At 36.1% G+C, this 23,307-nt stretch overlaps 1 protein-coding gene across 2 annotated transcripts in view; it reads left to right on the top strand.

The window, feature by feature from the left end:
- gabra1 (gamma-aminobutyric acid type A receptor subunit alpha1) overlaps positions 1 to 20,315 on the top strand; it is a 30,966-nt gene extending 10,651 nt beyond the window's left edge. For both annotated transcript variants that reach the window (XM_044141340.1, XM_044141339.1), the window contains exons 6-10: positions 452 to 534; positions 1,424 to 1,567; positions 1,701 to 1,853; positions 13,661 to 13,863; positions 15,415 to 20,315. In XM_044141340.1, coding sequence (XP_043997275.1) covers positions 452 to 534; positions 1,424 to 1,567; positions 1,701 to 1,853; positions 13,661 to 13,863; positions 15,415 to 15,735 — 904 coding nt within the window. In that variant the 3' untranslated portion in view covers positions 15,736 to 20,315. The remainder of the gene's footprint in view (positions 1 to 451; positions 535 to 1,423; positions 1,568 to 1,700; positions 1,854 to 13,660; positions 13,864 to 15,414) is intronic.
- Positions 20,316 to 23,307: the final 2,992 nt, after the last annotated feature.

The raw sequence follows: 23,307 nt of genomic DNA, 5'->3' as shown, positions 1-23,307 counted from the left end.
ATGCATTAGGTTCCAAGTTAATGTCTTACATTAACCTGTGTTATTGTAAGACAGTACTGTATAACATTTGCTTCAACATGTTTAATAAGAGGGGGAGGGGAGCGAAGCGGCAGAGCCTGTATTGGTGTCACAGATGACTGAGATGAGAGTTAGATTGGAGATTAGTGTGTCACGGGTGGTCTGACACGCTGTTTTTCCACCAAGCCATAAGTAAACACAAGCTCAAAGCTCATGGAACTGGAACATTTCTGTTTGGGGGGAAAAGTGTTCAGCTTGAGTACTCACTCAGTGCTGATATAGTAAAAAAAAATATTTGTATGTTGCAACACATTCCTAGCTTCTGCTTGGCTGTAACACTTCACCATGTCTTCATTTTAAAGGCTTTGGTTTCTTTATTTTATCCACCATTATAACTTTGAATTCACTCTGTGATCTATATGTTTTTTTCAAGGCTTACAGTGAGAGCAGAATGCCCTATGCATCTGGAAGACTTCCCTATGGATGCCCATGCTTGTCCCCTGAAATTTGGCAGCTGTAAGTAGCATCTGCAGCCAAATACAATTCTACATTTAATGAACGTACCAGATCCACATCTCCTCTCATCCCCCACACACACTTAAATATGTGTGTTGCATGATGTGCCACTGCCTCCATGTAAAGGAAAGGCAGTGTTCAACCTTTATAGACCTTCTAAGACTCTTGCAGGCATGCAGCCTGCAGTACCTTCTGTAATACTACCAGAGCATCACACCAGCTGCTCACCGCTGACAGCTTCAACTGCCCTGCATCTTTCTTTAATAAACACAGATTCAAGTAGAATGGATGTAGAAAAAGAAAATTATAGAAACATGTAATGGAAAAATTATACTACCCATTCATTAGAAAGTATCACACTGCAAATGAGTGTTGGGAGGCAAGAAAAAAATAACAAAAACAACATTTGGACACTAAAGCATCAGAGACGTGAGCTGTGCTACCTCTTTGCAATTCCAGCTACACAGCATGTGTGAGAGTACCAAGACTTAAACGCCTTTAAACTGAACTCACTTGCTAAATATTTTAGTGATGAGCGCTCTTCCTCGCTCTGCAGTCTGCAGCTGAGCCATCTTTTCCTCTGCAGTGGCCGAGTCACACTGCAGCTTTGACAGGTTGGGTGGCCAGAAGGGGGAAAAAAATCTACTGACTTTGCTGCTTTAAGGTCACGTTACTCTATTGGGACATTATTTTCTTATTTTGTTATAAGACAAGGATGACAGGCTGTGGCACAGCACAATGTGACGTCTCACATAAGAAGATGTTGGATGATGACATACAGATAGGATGTCATTAGATGCTTTAATGGAAAATTGTTAGATAATATTATATCTTTAGTTTAAAAAAATCAACTAGAAGTAAACTAAATTATAACTTTTTCACTCCATAGATGCCTATACCAGAGCAGAGGTGGTGTATGTGTGGACCAGAGGGGCTGCTCAGTCTGTAGTGGTGGCAGAGGATGGCTCCAGGTTAAACCAGTACGATCTGATGGGACAGAGTGTGGATTCTGGTGTGGTGCAATCAAGCACAGGTATATTTTAGAATTACAAATGTCCCTGATTTTTAAATTAATTTTAAGCTTTTCACCCAGCTATTGTTCTGAATTTATAAATAGTTGCTGGAAAAACGTAACTTTTGCTTGTTTCTTATCTTGCTGAAAACAGGAGAGTATGTTGTGATGACAACCCACTTCCTCCTGAAGAGGAAAATTGGTTACTTTGTGATCCAGACGTATCTACCCTGCATCATGACAGTGATCCTCTCCCAAGTGTCCTTCTGGCTCAACAGAGAGTCTGTCCCTGCCAGAACTGTCTTTGGTGAGTTGTTGACTCTTCCCTCATCCTTGAACACCTGTGCCTATAGCAATGAGCCAATCAACACAAGGTTCCAAACTTGTTCCTGGAAATTCAGTGTGGATTATATAATAATGACACATCAGTAGGCCTGTCGCAATAAACGATAAATCAATTAATCGTGCGATAAATTAAAACTATCGACGTCATTTTAATTATCGGCTTTATCGATTCTTCTGGTCTTTTTCTCTTTCTGTTAATGACACTGAATGAAAAAAGGCTCAACTGCACTGCTCTCCACTGACCCTCCCTTCCTCATTTCCTCAGTGTAATGCCCAGTTCACATAAAACGATCTTAGAGCTGTCGGTCGATTGTCGGCCCATTTTCAAAACCTGAGAGATCACACATTAGCCAACAGAAATCCTAGGTATAACGTTCCATCGGGTTCCATCGGGCCGTGTGGTGTCCAACAATGGGCACAAAATAATGGCTACAAGTCAATCCATCCATCCATCCATCCATTTTCTATACACCCTTTGTCCCTAATGGGGTCGGGAGGGTTGCTGGTGCCTATCGCCAGCTGCGTTCCCGGCGAGAGGCGGGGTCACCCTGGACAGGTCGCCAGTCTGTTGCAGGGGCTACAAGTCCAGTTAACTAATTTTAAAACCAGGCATTAATCATTTCTTTACTACAGTCTACCTGCAATGCATGTGGCTCTAGTGCCAGCGTAACGTCCTGACTGAATGAAAATCATTGTAACCTATTTATGTCACGTTAACGAAGAACAGCTGAAAAGTTACTCCTCCCCTCGTCATTTCTATATTCTTTGCATGAAATGTTGAATAAACATTAATGTTGTTTCCACATATCATCTCCAATGTCCGCTGGACTTCTGTTGCACCTTGTCAGCTGTTTGGGATTCCCCTCTGTAATTTCCCCTCAGAAAACAGGAGGAGAATCCGCGTTTTCTGATTGGCTACCTGTCACATTCAACAGGCTGCAACGCTCCCAGTGGGGAAAACCCCTGATTTAGATCGGAGCGGCCACAACGATCTACCGTAACACACCACACACTACAGGATGATCCATTATGAAATTGCAATCGACAATCTTAGAACGACCAACGTTCTAAGATTGTCATAAGAGGCAAAAAATCGTGTAGTGTGATCTATTGCATCAGGTAGTCGATGTGCCCATCTTCTCTATTTAAATCTAGTGATTACTGAAGGGCAATATAGTATACATACTTCATAATCTGCACTTTTTTGGTTGAATGCAGTATTTATTTACACTTTGGTGTTTTTATTCAAGTACATTTTTTGTTAGTGGAGACTGAGAATCCATTTTATTTTTGTTTTTGGTTGATTTGTTTATTTTATCAATTCCAGTGTTCAGTGTTCTTTTGAAAATAAAGTGTATCTATTTTTGGCAGGAAATCGCATGCATTATTATGTCATTTCCATTAAATCAGTGTACAAAGGTCTTCAAACAATATTATTGTTTGATTTGCAAATTGTGTCGGCCTCAAATGTTGCATTGAGTTTGACCACCCACTGTGATTTGTTGCAAGAATCTTTAGTTTTGGTCTGGTTGTTGTAATCGTCTCATCTAATGAAAAATACACTTGAATGTCATGAGGCGAATAAATGTCCACCACTTGTATAAATTAGAATATATTGGCAATGCTTGTTTATTAACATTAGCATTTGCTGCAGAGTGAAAAGCCCCTTTTAGAGACTTATGCAAGGCCTTATGTTTTTTTCCAAAAATGCAGTTGACCCATTGTAGTCTGTGATGCGTCATAATATCAACTTTGATTACCTTCTTGGTTACAGATTTGGGAAGACAGTAAACTGTGAAATATTGAAATACTTTATCACTTTAGAAAACGTTTTCTATCTTGCCAAAATTTTCGGAGCCAGGAGTGGATTTGCTTAGCCAAGCATGGCGGCAGGAAACCGGGGCAAATGGTCAGTGAGGCAGTAAACACCTTGAATGCACCATGACATGCTGTTTTTCATTTGCTGATCTTATGCGCAAATATATTGCAGAGGGCACAGTAACTTCTTGGAGCAATGACAAACCGGGTTATTAATGCAACTCCCCAAAAGCTAATAGGTTTGTTTCCAAATCTGTCATAACAACAACAAAAGTGTTAAAGGACATAAAAAAAGATTAACAGGTCAATTGTTTCCTGCCACCAATCTTACTACACAATATTTCTATCCTCTTCTGTTCTGTTTTGTGTTTGCTCCAATGAGGTGAAAAGAGTTGTAATGAGTTGTGGCCAGCTGCAGTAGAATTTAAGAAGAGCTCAGAATGAATTTAGAATTACGTGCCCTGAATGGACGATTACAAGTGTGTATGTGAATTTGCCTGTCTGTGTGGGTTTTTGCTTATGTGTGCATATTGCTTTGTTAATGTGGATGTGTGTTTATATGGAATTAGTCTCTTTGGATATCTGGTGTGTATTTGTCTGTCTGTCACAGTAAGGTCTTACATAACACCAACCAAATGGAAAGCTCTTGCTAGTCTGCAGCTTCCTCTACAGCAGCAGCCGGAATGTCCTTGGGTTACCTCACCCTACGCACTTCCTTCTACTTTTTTCACTCTTCCTCTCGCTTACTCACTCTTTCTCTCTTCATATTCTCCTCATTAATGCCCATGTCTTCCATGGCCTGCTTCTTGAAGAGTCTCCTTGAATTGTTTCAGAACAGCCATATATTGCTACACTGCCGTTTCCTGTATGTTTGGCATTCTTCTCGCAATGTTTTAATATGTGTTTGTATGAGTTGAGGTGCGTATTCATGTGTGTGTGTGCTTGTTGCATGTGTGCCACAGCTTTCTACCTGCAGTGCTTGTCACGTGTCGAGGGGAAATGAGGATGGCCTAGATTAGATTCAAACTATCTAGGGCATGTATGTGTCCCCCATGCTATCAGGACCGGCCGTGCTCCATGGGATTACATGCAAAACGTGTTCATGCATGCATCTAAACACAAAAAAACACACCTGCTCTGAGCTGTATAAACAGATGTACACATTGCTCATTAAAACAATGTGACACTCTTCTGAGTGTGTTGTTTTATTTTGGGTAATGATGACTGATAAGATATTTTTAAATATTTTTACCCTGTGACCTTTTTACACCTTTTGTGTATTGTAGTCACATACACAAAATCTAATGGATTAACCATGAGTGTTGTATGCTAGATGTATGGTGTATTTAGCATGCCCTTTAGTCTGATACCACTAACTGAATGAAATTCAGTGGAACCATCAGCCTTTGAAGGCACCTAATTAGTAAAGTCTAATTTAATTTCTGTGTAAAGAATGACCTGAACCATTATTTTAGGAAGGTGCCAATATGCTATTAGTAGGAAAGATAAACAGGCAAACATCAGAACATCACTGTAAACATGATACCTGCACAGTCTTTCAATCTTTTTACTCAGTTGTTTTTATTATTAACTGCATAGGTAGTAAATAAAAGCCCAGGTATATGCTAAATTAAATCATTTAAATATTGACATTTTAGGCAGATTATTGTAAATAATTTTCTTTCTCTCAATTTGTTTTGGTTTTGCTTGTTTTGCTCTAACCCTGATCTAAATATTCATGAACAAAATAAGTGAAAACACATCTTAAAACCAAAGAAAACTTTGCAAGACCTTCTCTAAAGATTGTAAGGAACTCAACTTAAAGTAATTCAAGATTTTTTTAAATGCACATCACCATATTGCTGTGTCACATGTGAGGAAATGTTTCATTGCAATTACCTGTACAATCTTAGGAAGGAAAGCTTGCCAATAAATCACAATTACAGTGGGGGAAAAATAATGTTAAGTACAACTAAAGCATCATGCATTCATAACTTTATTCTAAAGTGACTCCTTTTTAGTATGAATTTATTTCAGCTTTTGACACTTTGTTGTCTATTTTGCCAGAGGGACCCATACAGAAATATAAGTTGTCACATTAGCAGTATTGCTGAGTACAAAGATAACAGAGGCTATTCTACCTCATCAGGATCATGCTTCTTTATGTTATGTAGCCACAACTGTTCAGCATTTATTACTAAGTTTAGATTTAGACCATCAAGCAGATGCATAAATGTAAAGCATGGTGTAAATGGCACACATCCCAACCACAAGTCTTTCCAATAATCCTTTAGTCGTTTTACTGAACAGAGCTATTGAGCTAGAAGTGTTTTATAAGATACCATAAGTATCCTCAACTCAACTTGGCTAATCTTAAAGTTTTCCGTAAACCTTTCATTGTGTACTGCTTGAGATAGACTTATGTGAAGTAAGATAATCTTGGTGTTTCTTTGTCTTAGTTTTTGAGCCACCAGCGTACAGAGTGTTATACACCAAGATCAGCACAGTGAGCCATGCCTAGTCACATAGTGTCCTGGGATATAGCCAGGGAAATGTCACAAAAAACAATGGGAGAAGGTAAATAGAAACACAAGTGTAATGTGTGATCCTGTCTTTATAACGATTGTACCAATACAAATTGTTTTTTTAATATTGTGCTCACTGTAGAAGAAAATACTAAACTGCAAAGACATGTTCAAGTCATTTTTTCCCACTGCCACCTATTCACAACTTTGTTTCTTGTTATAATTCCTGCACACCATCAACATTTATTACTCAGTTTGCCGGTACTACAAATAAATAACCACTGTCATGCTGTAAGATTTTCTATTACTATCGAGGTGATTGGGTGTCCAAGTCTGACAAAGAAAAAGCAATAATATGAACAAATGTACTACAGAAATGACTGTTTAAATTACATTATGTTACTATAAAACAAATGCTGTGCACATTTTTTTTCCCCTGAAGCCTGCCGTATAGATGAATAGGCAATTTAAAAACACAGCAATGGGTAAAGTTATCTTATTTATCACAATGCCGATTAAGAGGCTGATTAGTTTATAGCTAGTTTGGTGTAGTGGAAAACTGTTTGCAATTTATTTACTTGGAGTCTAAATGAAACCAGAAAGGAAACAGCCATTGATAGTGGTAATACGATGCTCTCCATCCTCCTAACTCTCTCCCTCCCTTCCTTCTTCCTCTCTGTTTCTCTGAGTCTGAGCTGTCATGGGGGCAGGGCTTGGAAGATTAGCTTGATTCTTTCTCTTCCGCTTTAAAAGCGATTGGCTTGGGATTTATTGACTCTCCCATTATGCTGTTTAATGTATCTGCTCATTAAGCAATAGTACCTTGTGTGAGAGTTTGTACTGAGTGTATTTTTACGCATACACTCATCTGCACACATTTGTGAACTGGGCCTGTTTGTTTTGCTGCAGCATGGTGGTTATATGTATATTGTTGCACTTGATAAGTCATTGACTTTGTCTGAAGTGCTGATGAATGTTTGTGTGTGTCTCTCTGGATGATTTACATCCTGCAGTTGTGGTGCCAGCACAGTTATTTAATCACCTGCCAGTCCACATGTCAGTTTATTTATTCTTTTCCCATAACCAGAGATGATGCAATAATGTAATTGACTTCAGAAACAATCTTTTTTGACACTTATGTTATTGATAAAGCATGAAGTAGAGACAGCAAAGTGAAAATGTTGACAGCTGTCCAACAAAGATCAGTTCCCTCTTGAGACTGATGGAGGGATTGTAAATCATCAACTTGACAAGACCCCACAGAGCAACTGTGATCATTGAATGGCTCAATGCAGTGTGCTGGGTTTCCTTAGATAGAAACTTTTTTCAACTACTTTGAATAATTAATTTAGTTTACTGTACAGTTTGATTACAAGGATCAGTTGGAATGTATGTATAATTAAATTGAATGACTTTTTGTGAATTACCTCAAGACATCTGTTGTGAATTGGTACTGTATAGATAAAAATGAAATGAATTCACCCACTTCATTAAATACAACACTAATGTGGTCATTATGAAATAATAATAGAAAAATCACAGATTATTTAATTAATCATCTGTCTAAATGTTATGAAATTCACCAAGGGGTTACAGGCAAACCCCTTTAAATTACAGGGGTAATTTAAATTACAGGGATTCCCCTGTAATTTAAAGAGGCTTCAACCTGCCCTCTGAAATGTGCAAAATAATACATGTCAATAGTTAAAAATACTTAAAGTCAGCTTATTTCAGTAATTGAATTACAATAAAACATTTGTTATTGCACACATAGTGATATCTTTGAAGTCTTATTTGTGTAAATGTTGATAATTCCACTTACAGCAAATGAAAATCCAAGATGCCAATAAGAAAAACACACTAAATTATTTTAATCTCAAGATTTTACCCTAAAAATTCATGGCGAATAGTTGAAACTCCTGTTAAAAGTCATCAACACCCCTCACAAGGAGAGTAAGTCACCCTAAGGTCAACTCGATAGAAGCAAGCTAGCCGGTATGACGATTTTCTGTTCCACTTTTATGACCGTTAGTCTAATTGACTGCGCTAAGACATTCCTCCTGGCTCTGATTGGTTGTTTTTGACAGGGAGCTGTATATTTCTGCAAATGGTTGTAAGACCACATGAAGACATTACAGGAGCTTGATTTTTTTTCACAGATCGTCTGTCTCATGTTATGCTGTCAAGACTTAGTGGCAGCTTTAAATATATACATACATATATACAAAAACCATGTTGTTTATAAAAAAATAGCTACTGCAGATTTAAATTGAATATAACCTAAATTCACTGATTACTGTTCCCCTCTTTTCTTGTTACCAGAGTATTGTACAAGTTGCTGTATCATACATATTAATGTAGATTTTTGGATAGTGAACAAATTTGAGTGTCTTTGGATTCTCCGTGTAGAAGTTGGGTTAATATCATCTCATAGGTGAGAACCTTTCTGCCAGGGGAAAAGAAAACAGCGTGGGTTTTGATAAATCAAATGGCACACCTGCATATTGAGCTGTTATGAAGTCGTGTTTATATTTTATGTATCTCTCTGACATCTAGATTGATCAATGGTTAGAAACAAAAACTTGTTTCTTCACATCCTTCCACTTCTAGGTAGTAAAAGCTGTTGCATTATTCATGATTAAACTAGATGTGTATTTTCATTTTTAAATCTCCACATCTGTACCATCTGTCATGCCAGATCTTTCCAGCATCTAGAAACATGACTTATGTCGCACAAAGAAGATTGGGTATGCTTTCAGTCAGTAGGCTTTCCGCTCTACTGTTGTACTTTTGACCCACATTTTGATTGTCATGTTTGATTGGTTGTTTTCTCAGTCAAAACACTGTTTGAAAGACACTTCTGCTTGGACCCACTGAGTGTGACAGAAATACAAAGAAATTTTCCTGAATCCTTGCTCTCGCTGACAGGGTTTCACCGCTGGTTCCTCTCTGATGAGGGAGAGGACATTTATTTGCTTGCTTGAGATTTGTCAGATTAGCAAAAAGATGTTATTTATAGGGGTTATGACAAGTGGCCTAAAGTTTTAAAAGAGAAAATAATCAACTGCTAGAAGAAAAAAGAAAAACTTTATCCCCTATTCAGAAGATTCATTTGATCTTGGGTACAATTTGTGATCAAGGTGACTTTAATGAATTCAAAGTGCTTTCATATTTCAGGCAGTTTGGCAACAATGGTTCATTAGTTTAATTATTCTTACTGTCAGCTGCATTTCTTAAGGTTCCACCTCATTTTGTCAACAAATGAGGATCAAAATGTTATTTATTTGTGACATAATCCACAAGCAGTCACATAAACCTTTATCTTCTTTGGAACAGTGCTGCCAGTCAAACCTAACAATATTTTTTCTTTCATTGAGATTCATCATTCCAGTATTTAAATGGGAATTTTTTGCACTATTTTTTCTCCATGTCTTGGATTTTTTAACTTCAGTGTATGTATGTGTGCTTTTCTAAAGTGAACATGTAAATGAATACCAAAACCTGGCTAACTGACATTAATCATAGGCATTGTGTATCAAGAAAATGTCATTTTAATGGAAGAAAATCTTGTGAATCCAGCTATATTAAGACTCAATTAAATGGGTCCAGATTACTGGATTTCATTGAAATCAACCTCAAAAGCCTCGCTGTGTTACTTGCATCATGTCAAATAGTTATTTAAGAGCAGCTCTTGAGATGTGTTTTGATGTATTGATTGGCTCATGTTCTAAATGATTCTTATATACACCCATCTCTAAGCAACACGAAGGGAATCATAGTCCCTCCAGATAAACAAAAACACACCTTGGACGTGTTAGTCAGTCACCCACACACACCTTTACACATGTTTGCAGAAGACTGTGCTCTCACAACCCCCAAACACATTATGTCTAAACAGGAACCCCTTATTATTTAATGTAATTAATGAATATATTATTTTTAGTGCTAAACCATAATCTTCTCTTTTTCCTTTCCTCTCCATCTGTGGTAAACATTGCAGAAAATAGGATACTTGTTTCCATGACAACAGAGCCTGTCAAACACACTAAAGTATATGAGATACTACTGTAAGAATGACAACACTTTTAAAGCAATAATAAATACCAAGTGGAGTGGTGGTGCCTTCATCGTTCTCCAATTAAATTTCTGTTTCAGTGGTAAACAAGCTGAAATGTTGGCAGTCTGGTCTCACTGCTAATTTATCACACCCAGCTTTTATATAGACACACGATGTCCTGTTGAAAAGAGAGGATGTTTCAGAAAGTCAATCTTTATCTTCACTCAATCAAGTACGTACATTTCATTAGTATTTGGCTTTAAATTCAGCTGAGAGTCATGTAAAACCCAAATGTTCTATCAAATGTTTAGTTTAAGAGACAAAATGTTCAAATAAACAGGAACAAAAGCCAATGTGTTATGTGAGAGGACTTGAAAAAGTAAGTTAGCAAAATAAAGAGTAAAAACAACCTCCAGCACCATCTTTCCTACTTTCACATAAGTATGTAGGCGGGATAGATGAAGAGGAGAGAAATACTTGGACCTATGTGCAGTGAAAAATTACTGCACTTGCACAAGAACGCAAATATCAAATAATCTCTCCTTATAAAATCTACCAGTTTAGATAATTCCCTTACAAATAACAAAAATCATTGCATAATAACTATGATGGCAACATCATTTATTCTTACTATCCAAAATTATCTGTGTTTTAATATTAACTGTTACATTAATTTGTGATACTTGTTATTGCAAAAATCTTTACTCTTTTTTTCTACATTATCACGTTGCAAACAAATCTTAGTTCTATTGGAATTTTTATTGCACATAAATAAACACAAAGCTTTTTCAAGATTTATAGATTTTAAAAAACCTTGTTTTGCACTTGTACTTAGCATCTTGAGTAAAAGCTTTGTTTAATTCCTTTTGCAGTAATTATGACTGTAAGCGTTATGAGGTATATCTCTACCAGCTTTTCACATTGAAGGTCTACAAATTTTGCCCATCGTTTTAATTAGTTCACTGAACAATGCTAACAGAAATTGCTTCGATTTAAACAATTCTCTTCAATCTCTAGCTGTAGTTTAAGATCATTGTCCAACTCAGTCTCAAGTCATTTACTGCCTCCAAATCATTTTCATACAGGATCACTCTGTACTTAGCTTCATCCATCTTCCCTTGAACTAAGACCAGCTTTTCTGTCAGAGCTGACAAAATGGATCTCCACACCATTATGCTGCCAGAACCAAGTTTAATGTTTTTTTTCATGGTTGATGACGTAGTATTATTCTTCAGTCACACAATGCATTTTTTTTATGTCGGCCCAGTAGTTTGATTTTGGTTTCATATGACTAGAGTTTATTCCACATGGTTGCTTTGGATTTGAATTAGAGGTGTGAGGGTGATTACAAATGTAACTCAAATTTTGTAGATTTTTACTTTAAGGATGTATCTTTTTTTCCACTTCACAGTTATGTGCTACTTTGTGTTTGTTTATCACATGGAATCCCAATAGATTACACTCCAGTGTGTGACAATTATTGAACATTTTTAAAATGTGTGAATACATTTTTATGGCTCAGTCTACTGGTAATTGTGAGCAAACGTTTCCTTCAAATTATTTACTTCCATGCATTCCTGTAAATCCTATTTCCAACGCAGGTGAAGCTGTTTTTGGTTGAAACAGAGGCAGCATTCCTCTTCTCTGGCATCTGTCCAAAAGGGAATTTTCTGCTGTTCAAATGGCCGCTGTGTGTAAGAGCCACAGTCAGCCAGCACATTTTGATACACTGTTTCCATATTTAAAATTATTTCTACCGTTACCCCAAGCTTTAATTATCGTACATCCTAATGTGATGTTCTTGATACACATTATGGATTTTCTAATTTATATTAACAAAAAAATAAATAAATTCTGGAATGCAGCAGCAACCTAGATAAAACGGCATCAAGCCCAGCATTAGATGTTTAGAGCTTAATGAGCTGGAAAGCAGCAACATTTTGGCTACATTTTTCCTTTTTTCAAGAAATCAGGATTGCACATAACAGCTCAGTACTCGGTGCTGTCCTGTAATCAAGTTCTTTTAATACACATAATACAGCAACAATGTTCCTATAAGAAGATTTCTCCTTGCTTTTGTTATCAAGGCAACCTGTTATTTCTTATTGTGCTCTCCTTCAAACGATGCAAATAATTTTCTGAACAACTGCCTTGAGTAAGGTAGCTGTAAAAATATCTGTTCAATAAATATATTTGACCTACTTATTTGATAATACTAGACCTAACTGGTCATACATCAGAACTGTGTGCTGTTAGCGGTGGGGTGAGGGTTTCAAACAAATCATTCTTTGCTGGCAGTAGAGAATCGTTTGAGAGAAAAACACATTTCTCATTTTTTAAGATAATCCACATACAGCATGTGTGGATTTTTTATAACATCTGAAGCCAGCTGTTCCTGATTGTTTGGACTGATTTTACTCGGGGTCTAAACATCTGCAGTTGCCTGTTCTAAAATGAGCACTGCTCTATTTGATACGGTCTGACCCAGTTACTCCACTGCCTCATAATGTCTCATCATACCTTTGCGTGGCTGATTTAGTAGAGCAATATAATTTTCTAGATTTGCACTTTGTGTCAAGCCATTTTATTTCAAAATGCATTTTTTTTTTTTTTTTTTACTTTTTTTGTAGTTGCATAATAGGATAAATCTTGTCTGATGATCTTAATTTTGGGTGGAGGGGATGGGAGTGAGTGTGTTTCATCTCTGGTACTGAGTGAGTTTAGTCATGAATCATATGTACTTTCTCTTGTATAAATTAGAAACATACATTTCTAGTGAAATGAGCTTCAATTTTTCCAAAACACTAATTTCAGGATTAGAGCTGGATGGGAGTCACAAACGTCTGTTAAACCAGGAGGAAGTTTGCATTTTTTAACTGCATTGTGAAAATTGATATTTGAAGTTGGCAACTCTAAATATCCTTTCCTTTGATAATGGCAATTGCTAATAGGTAGGATATATGAGGGAGCAAGTCAACACTGTGTTCTTGAAGTTTATTTCTTCATGCTTTTGTGAGTGTAAAAAGGTTATGTTATGATGGTTGGATTAATGATAGCCAAGCCTCCCTGATGCACATGGCTCTGAACGGTGGCCTGTACGCTCTAATCTAGACTGGTCATTATTTTCTACATAATTTTCCTTGATTCTCATCTCTCTTCAATGCTGTGTCTGGTTTTTATCTCCGTCTGAAAATCTAAAATGCCTAAAATGGCAAGGCTCTGTCAGCTACTTATATATTTGGCTTCATTTTATATTTGATCAAGTTTTTTGTTTCATCTTTCCTTTTAAATGCTGTTTGTAACTGACACTCTTCATGCATTTACAATCCACATAACATTTAGCATTCTCATCTTTTTATCTCCCTGCAGGAGTGACCACTGTCCTGACCATGACTACTCTCAGTATAAGCGCCAGGAACTCTCTTCCTAAAGTGGCCTATGCCACAGCCATGGACTGGTTCATCGCCGTCTGCTACGCCTTTGTCTTCTCTGCCCTCATTGAGTTTGCCACAGTCAACTACTTCACCAAGAGGGGTTATGCTTGGGATGGAAAAAGTGTGGTCCCTGAGAAGGTACTTATTCAATATTAAAGTCTCTCTGTATTAGCAAATGTTATTTTTTTAATTATTATTATTTTGTGTTGTTTTCACTTTATCTCTGGATGATGTTGCAATAAAAGATGAAAACAAATCTACTATTGCATAAGTCGTTACCCTTGATCAAAATGACTGTATTTAGAATATTGAATAGTGCTGGAAAAAGACTTTTCTACCTTGTAGCAGTTTATGATTTATACCATAAGTAGGATTAATTGTACTCCATATATCTATGACACTTTTTTTTTTTTTTTCCTGATTTTCACTTTTATTTCATTGAATTAGATTATTAGAATATTAGAATATTGGGACAGCTGAACCTTCCCTCTTTTACTTTATGCAGTTTAAAAAATATATTTTAAATTGCCCATATCTGGAAACACAACAACTGTACAAACATAAAATCGAGTCGACATTTGGTTTAAAGGTCGATAAGAAGCCTAGACTGAATTAACTATGTTAAATATAAAAAATATTCTGTGTTCAGATGAAAATTTCCTTCCCCAGTCTAGTTAGTAAAACTTCAAAACTTTCACACAAGCATTTTAAGAACTGTTCCTTGAAGATCTAATCATTTCTGATAATTGCTCTGCAAGTTAGTTCTGACGGAGAACATTTTGTTACAGTCTGCACATCATCTAATAGAAAATGCCGTTGCAGAAACATGACATGAACATTAATAGTTTAGTGTTTATCCTGGGTTTTCTGCTCTACTTGTCTGCATGCTGTAGTTAGCAGCACCAAACAGCGTATCCTCCAGCTATTTCATAGAGAACAAAACCAAAAGATAAATACATTTCTATCATCTTATAATTGTTTAAAAGATATTACTTCAAATTAGAAGTTATTATATGCTTAAAGCAGGACATAAGGTTATTTCAGTATTTGTTTAAATACTTCACAGCGTTGTATTCACACACAATGTTCAGCCTTACCTATTACAGGTCCACTAATATTTGGGTGGGCCGGGATATTCTATTAGTTTGATATTCAGAAACATGTTTGTGTGACAAAAGAGAAAAACAAAACAAAAAGAAAAACCACAGTAAAAGAAGGAAACACATTCTCATCACACAATATATAAACATTAATTTAAATTGATTTATTTACAGTTTTTTGAATGTTTATTTCAGAATTTATTCAGACTTTTCACCCTCTAAATCAGAGGTCGATCTCAGTAAACTGGTATATTCTTTCTGATGAGGCTCATTTGTCAAATTAAAATTACCTTCTGAAAATAAACTTTAATATCCTCTTGTTTCTGTGTTAACAATATTTCTATAATCTTCTTAAATATGTTTTAATTAGCGTTAAGAAGAAAGTCATTATAACTAGGCTTATAAACAAAGATTTGTGTGTAATAACTAAATATAATATGCTTTACATAATGAAAATGAGTGTCAGAATTTGTTGAGCTGCCCTTGCTTACCAAGTGAAAAAGTCTATCTAAAACATGTAATTTGTTTGTAAATTGAAGTTTTGATGTTTTTGCTTCCCCCCAATTCTTTCTCTAAAAACCGCAATCAGCAAAAAAAGAAGAAGGAGTCTCTCTTGAAGAAAAACAACACAACGGCCTACCCGCCTACCACTGCTACACCCTTCGCACCCAACCCTGCCAGGAACCCGGGATTGGCCACAATCGCCAAAAGCGCTCCTCCACCCCCAGATGAGCCCAAAGAGGAGCCGAAACCCAAACCCCCTGAGGCCAAGAAGACCTTTAACAGTGTGAGCAAGATAGACCGGATTGCCAGAATAGCCTTCCCCCTGCTCTTTGGAACCTTTAACTTGGTCTACTGGGCAACCTACTTGAATAAGAAGCCCAAATTGCAGGGGGTCAATCACACCTAATTCATCTTTTTGTCTCTTTGATTTATTTTTTTTCTTAATCCTTTTACAAAAAAGTGGTTATTTTGAGATAAACATTGCGTCCACTCTGGTTTGAATACCCAGTTGTTGCATTGCTTCTGTGTTTACCTAAATTTTGAAGATTTCAAAAGAAACACAATATAGAAAAAAAAAAAAAAAGATAAATTCAGAGTTTTGAAAGGGTATCGTTCAGGTCTAAGAGGATGCTACTACAAAATGCTACTAAAAATATCTAGCCAAGAGAATGCTATTCTACCACTTCATAGCTCTAGTTTTTCTGGGGCAGTGTTTTTGTTTGTTTTCTTGTATCTCCCTTTTTTGTTTCTTTGTTTTCTTTAACCTATTTTAAAACATGGAATTACAGACAGTAAAGAGGCACCTGTGAATATGCATGGGCAGGAAATTTGATGATTTCTATTCATTTATTCAAAAATTAGACATGTGTTGACTGATGGCTTGGGTTATTTGATGTCACCAGTGTAACGCTCATTCTTTTTCAAATATATCTTCCATTCTAGGTAGAATGTTTATTAGATTGTGTCATTCTTGGAAAAAAAAATATTTTATTGTTTCTGCAATAGCAATAAAACATGTCTCAGTGGACACAGTTTATTTAGAGGACAAAACATACTAAATTTAAATCATCTGTGCTCAGAACTGAAGATATATGGATTTAATTTCACTGCATTGTAAATACTATCAAGTGTTAGAGATGTCTTTATTATGATTAAGCTTTGCAAAGTGTAACTAACGGGGTTTTAACTGAATCTACGGAAAGGTAAACTTTTTCATTTGGTTTCTCATTCTGATTCTAATTATTAGTTTATGGAGCATAAACTGAGTTCATTCATTTTTGAGTGACTGTTTCTCACCTAATCTACATTTCATGCTAAATCGCTTTAACTGAGTTTAAACACTATTTAGCTGGATGTTTGCGACCACACCGAAAGCATCAATAAAATCCTTTCTAATGATGGCAAGTTGTAGGCAACAATCTAGAACCACTGCAAATTCTCAGAATTAAACATGACATCTAGTTTATTTAACATTTTTGTTTACTTTTTGTTTTAGTTGGGGTCTTTAGGCTGGGGCCTCTAAACACAGCATTTGTAGAAAGGTTTTGTTAGCATGTGGTGGGGCACATTGAGATGGAGGAGAAGTGCCTTTATCATTTCCAGAATTCAAGCTGTGATGGATTTGTAGATGGGCGGCACATCTTTATTTTCCATCCCACTGAATCCCCACGCTGACCACGTTTACTACAGTTTCCAGATTCACTGGAAAGAAAATTGAGATATAATACTCAGAAAGTACCAGCTACACTGCCTTTCAGTATCACATGCCCCGTTTGGAGTCATTTTGTTGCTGCTTGTTTGGTGAGCAACAGCGAGAGACAGGGACAGAAAACGAAAGAGACAAAAGGGGGAAAAAGACAATGAATTGAAGTGGCACTGTAATCTTAGGTTAGCCGGCGCTGTGTTTCGCAAAGAGGACTTGTCTTGTAGTTCAACGATAGTGCTGAAGATGAATATATTTTTGTAGCATGATGTCAATCCCTCTTCCAAACAACATGGAAACAACGTGGAAAGAATGTTTTCGTTTGAGTTTTGACATTGCTTGCTTCTTTTTCTTCTTTTAAATTAAAAAAGACAGGCTTTTAGGAAATGCTTCTCCTCTGACGTGACATGTAAGGGTTTCTAAACAGTCCAATTTTTAATTATGTTGATGTAGCAATATTAGTAAGGGCTTTTCTTAGGACCTGAACCTGACACTCAGTCTGGGGGTGATATCCATTGTAGCTTTACACTGACCCATCTGTACTTGTAGTTTCATTTGTGCTGGGCATGGACATTTATTAAATACTTTGGATATGTGGGTAAAAATACCAGGCTTTATGTAACCATCTTGCTTTGTGAAGCCTTTGGCTTCAATTCTGACCTTCTTTGACAAAATATAGAGTACCACAGCGCTGCTTTGTGGATTCTCAGTGTGCTGTGCTGAATGTATTTTACATTGAATTGAATTAAGCCACACACTCATAAGAACAGTGGAGGGTTATCTCGTGCAAAACATCCATACCCCTTGAACATTTTTACATTTTCTCATGCTAGCAAACTTTAAGGCATTCCTCGAGACTTTACATGATAGACCAGCACAATGTAGTGCATAATTTTCAAATAAAAGAAAAGTGACATGATTTTATTTAAAGTCTGACATGTATTTGTATTCAACCTCCCCAAAATTAATATTTTGTTAAATGTTTTAGCATGTCTCTAGTAGATCTGCATATAGAGACAATTTCTTTTCAACTCCCTTTTGCAAAATAGTTCAAGATTATTCAGAATGGATTATGAGTGTCTATGAAAAGCAATTTGCAGTCTTGCCACAGATACTTGGAGCATCCAGCCAACTCTTGAGTACTTTTGCATTCAATTAGCTTCACTTCCTCTACTGCATTTTATTTTTTCAACTACTCTGACCATCTTCCCACATTTTTCAGGAGGAATAGATCCTCACATCACAATGGGAATATGTAAAGAAGTAACTGCCATAACCATGTTTAACTACGATAGATATAGATTTTAGATTTTACTCCAACCTTATCCCAGACCCACTTGTTGTGTTCACTAATATTCTGAGGCCAAACCTCCAAGGCCTTCAAAAACAGTTTGGTTTGTGATGACATTAAAATACACAGGTGAAATCTGTTTGCTCATTAGATGGCTCCTAAAAGAAATTGGCTGCACTGGATTATCATTTAGGGTAATCAGAGTAAAGGGAGTTGAATGCTTTTGCATATCACAAAATATTTCTTGGTAAGAAACAACGGTTTAAAATTCTGCTTCAAAAATGTGACACTTGTGTTCATCTATCCCATGAAGTCTTATTGAAATACATTAAAGTGTGTGGTGGCTATGTGACAAACTGTGGAAAGGTTTAAGGTGTGTGAACACTTTGCAGGGGATTACATTTTTGTGTTGTGCTGATAAAAGATCCCATTGCTGCCAGAAGGAATCTGAGATTAGTGCTTTCTCTATTATATTTGCATCACAGTTATGATCACTACTAAATTTATCCCTGAATGGAACACTTTAGCAAGCATATGCAGGCAGTCCACTGTTCACGGCCACTTTACCGACATGCAGAGGGTCAAGGGATGTAAGGTTCAGGATACAGAGCTGTACAAAGACGTTAGAATTTAAAAAAAAATGTATTTATGTTTATTATCATGAAGAAATATATATATATATATATATAGATATACATATGTAAAATACATAAACATACAGCATTTGATTATATTATTGAAGATATTAGAAGAGAAGATGATGAATATTGTTTGTATTAACAATTTATTGTTATGCATTTTGCACATTTAAAAAGAACAATAACATTACATTTATGTAGTTGGCTTCGTGCTATGCAAGGACAACTTTGAACTGCTTCATTGACCTTTTTCTCCATAACCATTAAGCTTTAGATTTACAAATTATAATGAAAAGAAAATAGCTTAGCTTTTATACCAGCTATTAGCTTTTTTTTTCCTTCCGACAATGGCCATACAGGGTGACATTGAAGAACACAGTGGATTATCTCTTTTGTTTGTGCTTCAGGTTTGTCTTTGGTTGAGAGCAACATGGCTTTTATGGCCAGTTGCACTTTTTCTCCAGAGTTGTGCAATAAAAGGATTGAGCCGAAAAAGTCAGGAGCAAAACTGTAACAAGATTTCTTTGTTTCCAAATTTGTCTTCAAGTTCTAGAATGATTTCTTTTTTGTACAGAAATGAAGGGAGGCAAACATGTTTTCTTTTCCTTTCTTGTTTAATAAAACAGTACTTATGTTATTTACTTAATTTCCTAAATCAAAAATACTTTTAAATCCAACATAGTTTTTGACCTTACATGTTAAAATGAGAGAATAAATGTGAATTTTCTACAGCTTGAACGTTTCCCACCAGAAGCATAGTATTCAAAAAGGGGAAAAAACAAAGATTAAATACCATGTCTGACTATATATTATTGTCTTTTTTTTTGCCAGGTCTGGTTTTGTTACATTTCAGAATGTGAAACATAAGACACAGTACAGTCATGAGCTTCCTATTACCTTCACTCATTTCATGATGTAAATATCACATATTTACGGGTCCATGGCGGTTTTCATCGTTACAAACATGCTTTCCAATAATGAGTCTTTTGGTTATTCCTAGAATCCTACTGGAATATTTTTTCTTGTATTTTTATCAAACATAATATATTCTAATTTTCACTGAAAAGAACTTCAAATGTAGTAATTTTCTAAAGCACAAAAGGTCGATTAGGGTGAATGAAAACAGAACAAGATTGAATCTGTATGGACATTATAAACACAAAATGCACACAAGCTCACATATCCACATGCAGTACATATGCTGGTAGTTCAGTGATACTGATAGAGGGTTGTGATTGATGTAGATGATTTGGTAACCTTCTGTAAATGTTCTCTTTTTGTTTCTTTTGGTTATGATATGGCCCTGTAAATCCTGATTCTCTGCATTAGTCTTTAAATAAAAAGAAAACAAATGACTGGTTTGTCTGCTTCTGTGGCTCACCAGACAGATGTGAAAATATTTATTAAGATGAAATTACACATGTTAATTTTTTAAGTGTTAAGCTGAAAACTGTTATATTAAATGTTTTTCTTACACTTTACCAGACAAGCAATTTAACAGAAAAAAAATAAATGAAAATAATCATTTTGTTACCAAAGAGTGGTAACAAACTTTTGTTACCACTGAGATTTGTTGCCAATCTAAGCGGTAACAAAATTTGTGGAAATAATTATTTTCTTAAAAATATATAAAATATAATTTTTGAGTGAATATTTAAAAAAAGCTTCACATTTAATTTTTTCTGGAAGTCTCTGTTTCATGGAGATAATGTGACTTTGACATAAATACATGAGTAGTTAGGTCTTGGAAAACATTAAAGAAATATTAAACAATACACTCAAGTATATCAGTTTTAAAGAACTCTTCACAATATGTAGTTTAAATATGTCTACACTTGTGTTCTGTAATGATAGATAAAATTAAACAGCTTTCTTGGTTTTACTGGACAGCTTAGATTAAGGTTGTCGAACTCATTTTCATTTTGGGCCGTGTTAAAAATCTGAATGCTCTTAAAGGGCCAGTTGTGCCAGAATGTATTGATAAAACCATTAAACTGTTAAAGTATTAAAACTAAATAATATTGAGCCTCTTTTCACACTGATCAGTCTCTCCAGAATTTTGTGATTCTTTTTGTGTTTTTTTGCAAATTCACAGACTTTGTGGTGCTAATTTAGAAATATTTACAAGGACTTTTTATGATATTTGCACTAATGTATGGTGTTAAACGTGACTTTTTGTTTATCGCTGTATCAATCACCTACTATAACTTGATATCAAGTAAAGCTGAAGCAGCTTTACACTAAAACTTCATCTAAATTTCTTTTGACTAATTTTGAGAAAAAATTGCAGTGAAATCCAAAAAAAATTTAAAGATTTGATAATTTTGTGTCAATTTAGCAGATTTGTGAAAGATTGGAGAGACGTATTGATGTAACTTGGAGTCTAGAGGGCCACATAAAAAGCTACGGTGGGCCAGATTTGGCCCCTGGGCCTTGAGTTTGACACATGTGGCTTAGATGAACATTTCAACAGTGAATAAATCAAGTGAAACATTAAGTAATACAATTGATGGAGATTAGAAATTTATCATCAATTCTTCTGCCCTTTACATGAGGCAAAATTTGATCTGCCATTTGAACAAGACAGAAAAACTGAGAACGCAATACCTGTAAAACAAAGCAGGACTGTTTTCCAAGAAGCTTATTAATGACATTAACATATTAACTCAGTGAGTGATTGGCCCTGTAAATCCTATACTGTTATACTGTTGTTCTTTGTGGACAACAGTATAACCACCAGAAAAGTGAGATGGTTCCCCAGTGACCTGAACTGCTAAAAAGGGGAAAAAGACCTTTCAGAAAGGGAGTCAGGGATTCATTGAGAACAAGTAAGTTAATGCCAGACTGAACCGGAACCAGGCTGCAGGCCCAGATGGTGTCAGCCTCACAGCTGCAACGACCTGTGCAGAGCAACCAAAGACAACTCACCCATCAGTTCTCTGACTTCAGACTTGTGGATGGGACATCCCACCATTCAAGAGAGAGTTTTGTCAGCCCATCTGAGTAAGTTCAACAGTCACATATCTGGAGCCACTGCAGTCTGCTTATAGTTCAATAGTGTAATTATCAAAATTTATACTTTAGTAGTTTTAAGATAAAGAAATTACTTTTGACACAATTCACAACACTGTTAAATGGAGTATAATGTGTTAAAGACATTCTAAATGATTGTATAAATAAGAAAAATAAGCCATTTTGCACAACATAGAGTTTTTATTTTCTTGGTAATTGTTCAGCTTCTGCTTTTGCTGCTTTGGCTCCTGAGCCTTCGCCTGATTCCTGTCTTCATCAACCTTGCGTGAGAATTCAGGTGCACTGGAACGTGTGCTTCTTCCTTAAAAGCATGTGAGCTACCAAACCCTCCGAGTGTTATGTAATACAGCTGCCTCTGCCTGGCAGAAGCAAAGAGAGAGTTGCCTTTAACAGTCTTTTAGTTCTTCTCCTCTTTAACCTCTGTCAGTGGATTTTTTCTTTGTAAGATCTCCCATCTGTGTGTGTGTGTGTGTACCAGGTTTTCATATCCTTATTGCGGGCGTGTGTGTGTGTGTGGGTGTGTGTGGGCGGGCGTGTGTGTGTGTGTGTGTGTTAAAAGGGATAGAACAGGGGAGAGGACAGACATTGGGGAAGAGGGTGTGTCATGAAAATTGTATTTCAACCTTTAATGCTTCACATGCATATAAACATTTTCTTTCTGATCTGAGATTAGAGACACCAAAACATTGGTTGAATAACTTTTGACAGATACACAGCTAAGAAGTGGTTTTCTTTATCTCCTGGTTCAGGGGTCTCCAAAGTCCGTTCTCAGGGGCCAGTTCTCCTGCATGTTGTAGTTCCTCTTCAGCATGTCATTGTTCTGCAGAGGCCTGCTAACAAGCCATCATTTGATCCGGGTGTGTTGAACTAAGAAAGAACTAAAACATGCAGGATGCTGGACCTGGAGGACTGACTTTGGAGATCCCTGTCCTAGTTTCAATAAAAAGGTCGATCCATTCATTCGTCAAACAGTAATCACCTCTGCAGGAACACTGAGAAACTGGAGCCTAACCTCTCTTTAGCCAAAACATGAGGACAAGTGCACTATCTTTATATCTATGTATCTTAAAATTGAAAAAAAATACATAATAAATGATTGTTTTTTTTCTCTACAGCATTAAATTAGGTTACAACAACCCTGCATTCTGTAAAAACATTATATGGGTACAGAACATGCTCTCATGAATATGCTACTAATTAATGTGACGTTTTAAAGTTTGCAACAGTTTACACAACCTATATGATATATCTGAGGTGCAAAATCTTATATAAAATATGCCAAGCTAAATCACATTAAAGATGAAAAATAAAAAG

Source organism: Gambusia affinis, linkage group LG15 (genome assembly GCF_019740435.1).
Source record: "Gambusia affinis linkage group LG15, SWU_Gaff_1.0, whole genome shotgun sequence".
In the NCBI taxonomy this organism is placed as follows: Eukaryota; Metazoa; Chordata; class Actinopteri; order Cyprinodontiformes; family Poeciliidae; genus Gambusia; species Gambusia affinis.
The sequence above is the reverse complement of the archived record's forward strand: the minus strand, read 5'-3'. Positions and strand labels throughout refer to the sequence as shown.